General features: G+C 52.4%; 1 protein-coding gene across 1 annotated transcript; it reads right to left on the bottom strand.

Annotated features, from left to right (window-relative positions):
• Positions 1–250: 250 nt before the first annotated feature.
• LOC306642803 (mitochondrial calcium uniporter regulator 1-like) lies at positions 251–1,531 on the bottom strand. The gene is made up of 2 exons (XM_079108612.1): positions 1,042–1,531; positions 251–935 (listed from the first exon to the last, which is right to left on the bottom strand). The coding sequence occupies exons 1-2, from the start codon at positions 1,465–1,467 to the stop codon at positions 273–275; spliced, it is 1,089 nt and encodes a 362-aa protein (XP_078964738.1). The 5' UTR covers positions 1,468–1,531; the 3' UTR covers positions 251–272.
• Between the last annotated feature and the right edge of the window lie 2,726 nt (positions 1,532–4,257).

Below are 4,257 nucleotides of genomic sequence, written 5' to 3'. Positions count from 1 at the left end.
GACCTAGTGCACTGGATCAGCGAGTGGAGTTGTCAAGGTGTGCTCCACACCCCCTGGTTATCAAGTCAACTAAGCAGAAGGAGAGAAGGACTTTCATGGAGCAGACTCCAACTTCTTTACTTTGGCCATGTGCCCATAATTTGTATAAAAATTAACAATATGCATTAAGTCAAATCAGGATTAAAATTTGAAACAAGAAAAAAAAAAAAAGGAACAATAGTCTGGTATTCTTAAGGCTAACCAATGGATATATCTTTAAATAGACACCTTTACTATACCCACAGGTGATAAAATCCCAGAGCTACTGTCAGGCACGTAAATACAGACCCTGCTAAATATTTGATGGTGTCAAGCTTGTGCGCCTCAAGCATGGTTTTGAGGCCAGCGACCTCCGTTTCTATCTTCCTGTCTGTCTGCGTCAGGGCCCGATCTTGCTGGGCATGCAATTCCACTATTTCTGTCCTCAATTCCAGCAGCTTCCTTTCGTTCAATGAATACAATTCTTTTACTCTGCTTTTTTCTAGATTGAAGTCTAATTTTGTATCTGTTCGGACTTTGATCATTTCATCCATTACTTGTTGTTTTAACTGATGTAGTTCAAGTTTTATTTTCTCATTTTCTGCTCTGAGGGCTGAAAATTCACTCTTCTCCAAGATGATCATATCCTTTTTCACATTAGCAATCTTAGACATTATTTGCTGAAGAGTGATTTCCTGCTGCACCTTGGTGACCATGTCTTTGTAGACGATGTCCATGTTGGCCTCCATGATCTTGACCAATGCAGAGACAATGATTTCTGCTTGCTGCGTAGTAAAACCATTTTCTTCCAGCAGGCACACCAAGGCATGGGTGTCAAAGTACAGCTTCCTGTTCCCAGAACAGGTGAACTCTCCCCTCCTGTGCTCCAGCTGCAGGCACCCCGCAGACAGGCTCAGCTCTTAAACTCTGCTGGGCTGTCCCATGGGTCAGGGATCTTGAACACATGACGTCTAGAATGGCTTGTGAAGAGTGACAGGGTTATTCTGGTCCCAAATTCCTTGTCTCTCTCCTGCAGGTAGCGAGCGCGGCCGCCGCGCGGTGGCCTAGGTGAAGGGCGCCGCCCACGCCCACGCCCGCGCGGCCCGGTGCGCCCCTCCACGCGCCGCCGCGCCCGGCCGCGGGGACGGCGAGCCCCGGGCGCGAGCGCTCCCAGTCGGCCAGAGGCCGGCGCGGGGCGGCGGCGGCCAGCCGCGGGGAGGGCACGAGCAGGAGGAGTAGCAGCGGGGACGCACGTGACGCGCCCCCGCGGGCCCCCGGGGCGCGGGGCCGCAGGGCCCCCAGCCCGCCCGGCAGCGGGGAGACGCAGCGGCGCGTGGGGTCTCCGCGGCCGCCCGGGCTTCCGCCGCGGCCCGCGGGCAGGAAGAGCAGGAGCCGCCGGCGGCTCAGCGGGCGTTTCGGCCTCTCGCCCGCCACCGAGCCACAGTCCATCCCCGAGTGGGTCACTGGCCCGGGCGCGCGCTCATGGCGCTCCCGCGCGGACCCGGCTCCGAGCCGGAAGGCGGGAGCGAGCGTCTCTGTCTTTATTTTGTATGTTAGGTATTTTCATTATAATGTGCCTTGGTGTGGGTCTGTTGTAATTTTGTGTATTTGGAGTCCTATAAGCCTCTTGAACTTGATTTTCCATTTCATTCTTCAGATTTGGGAAATTTTCTGATATTATTTCATTGAATAGATTGTTCATTCCTTTGGTTTGTTTCTCTAAGCCTTCCTCAATCCCAATAATTCTTCAATTTGGCCTTTTCATGATATCCCATAGTTCTTGTAGAGTCTGTTCATGATTTCTTACCATCTTCTCTGTTTGTTCAACTTTTTTTCAAGGTTAAATATTTTGTCTTCCATGTCTGAGGTTCTGTCTTCCAGGTGTTCTATCCTATTGGATATGCTTTCTATGGAGTTCTAATTTGGTTTATTGTTTCCTTCATTTCAAGGATTTCTGTTTGTTTTTTTTTTCAATATCTCTAACTCTTTATTGAAGTGATCTTTTACTTCCTGTATTTGCTCTTTTAACTGTCGATTGGTGTGATCATTCAATGCCTGCATTTGCTCTTTCATCTCATCATTCAGTGCATGCATTTGCTCTTTCATCTCATCGTTTGCTTCCGTGATCATTTTAATTATGTACATTCTGAACTCCTTTTCTGTCATTTCTTCTGCCATGCTGTCATTGGGTTTTATTGATGTAACATCTAGATTTGTTTGCGGCATTTTCTTTCCTTGTTTTCCCATATTATTCAGGTATCAGTGGACCGCTGAGATATTGCAGATTTCCTCTATTGACTTACAATGTCCTTGAAGATTTCTATATATATCTCCTCTTAGCCTTCAGTAGGCTGAAGTCTTGGAGGAAGTTGATAATGTGGTGCGCCACAAAGAAGCTGCCTCTCTAGGAGTGGTGGCCTTCAGGTGGGGTATATTCCCTGCTAGTGGGCAGAGGTGCCTCCACTTGTTGACCAACGGTCATCTAAGGGGGAACTAGGCTGCAGGCTGAGGCAAGGTCTGTTTGGGCCTGTGTCTCTGGTTTTACCGTCCTTGTGGGGAAACCTCACCCGCCAGTGAAGACTCACCCGGTAGGGAGGTCTCGCTGGTCAGTTCCCCTCCTAGAGGTTCCCCTCAATTTACAGCTACCACCTGGGCTGGGCTGCCTTCCTCTGTAAAGTTCCCAGGGGCCTGGACCTACCTCCTGGGCCTGGGAGCCTCACCCTTTGCAGATGAATCTCCTTAGGCTGCCCCTCCTCAGAGAATCTGCCTGCAGGCCTGGAACCTTCGCTCCGCCCTAAGCGTGTCTCTGTGCGGCTCTTCCACCAAGAAGCCTCCTAGATCCTGGGACCCTGTTCTGCACCTAATCGCCTGGCTATGCGGCCCCTCCTCTGAGCAGCCACCTGGGGGCTGAGTCCCAGAGACCCGCCGCACGCCTCTTCCTTCAGACAGCTGCCCAGTATACTGGTGCGGTCACTAGGAGTCCAAGCAACTCACTGTGTGCCTCCTCCTCCCACCAACCGCCCGTAGCCCTGGGCAATCACTCTGAGTCGAAATGACCCTCCCTGTTCCTCCTCCTCCTCCAGGAAACCCCCAGGGTATTCAGGAGCAGTTGCTCTGAGTGGCTCGGAATCCACGTGACCCTGCACGCCTCCTGTGGGCAGCCGCCTGGACCTCTGGTGTGGCCACTCGAGACCAAGCGACCCACCACGCTCCTCCTCCAGGCAGCCCCCCTGTGTTCAGGAGCGGTCGCTTTAAGTCCAAACAACTCACCACTCGCCTTCTCCTCTGAGCAGCTGCCTGGAGTTCTAATGCAGTCACTGCGAGTCCCAATGACCTGCGGCGCTCCTCCTCCTCCTCCTCCTACTCCTCTGGGCAGGCCCCGCTGTTCAGAAGTGGTCTGAGTCCAAACAGCTCACCACGCCGCTTCTTCTTGGGCAACTGTCTGTAGCTCTGATGTAGTCACTCCGAATCCAAGCGACCACACTCCTCCTCCTCCTCCTCAGGGCAGGAGTGTTCAGAAGTGGTCGCTCTGAGTCCAAACAGCTCTCCTCGACGCTCCTCCCCTGGGCAGCCACCGGAGCCCCAGTGGTTGCTCCGAGTCCCAGCGCTGTGCTGAGCGGCCTCCTCTGCGACGCTCCCAGTTGTCCGAGTTCACTGCTCCAGCGGGGGGAGGGGCGTCTCGCCGGCAGCTCTACTTCACAAAGTTCCCTGCATTCTGGGACTACCGCCCCATCCGGGACGCCTTCCCATTGGGAGAGACTCACCCGGCTGCTTTGAGTTGGTCCCAAGTCTCTCAGTATCTCCTCTTTTGACTCCTGAGTCCTGGAGCAACATGAAATGCAGCCACCCTCTCGGCTGCCATCTTGAAACCCCTCATTCCGAGGTTTCTAACACAAATCTCTGCCCTAGTTTTCCAGAATGAAGTGTGAACAATTTCCCTTACAGTCATTCTGTTGCTTCCAGCTGAAGAAACTTGTGGCGATATTTTATCCATTGTGTCACCTAGCATTCTAGGGCAGACCCATAGATAATCATTTCCATATTCACTTGTTTCTTGGATCCCCTCAATTCTCCTGTCAGTTCAACTGTTGACACGGTTGACAGGAAATGACCTGCAACCACCTCTTCCCCAGCAGGCATACCTCCAGCAGAACAGGCACCCTCATCTCTACAGAGACCAAATGGGACAGACAGGTAAGGACACTGCAGGGGCTATGACCAGTTACTGACTAAACTAGC

This window comes from Sciurus vulgaris (genome assembly GCF_902686455.1).
Source record: "Sciurus vulgaris genome assembly, chromosome: 13".
Taxonomy (NCBI): Eukaryota; Metazoa; Chordata; class Mammalia; order Rodentia; family Sciuridae; genus Sciurus; species Sciurus vulgaris.
Note: the sequence above shows the minus strand (reverse complement) of the source record. Positions and strands in the feature narration are given on the sequence as shown.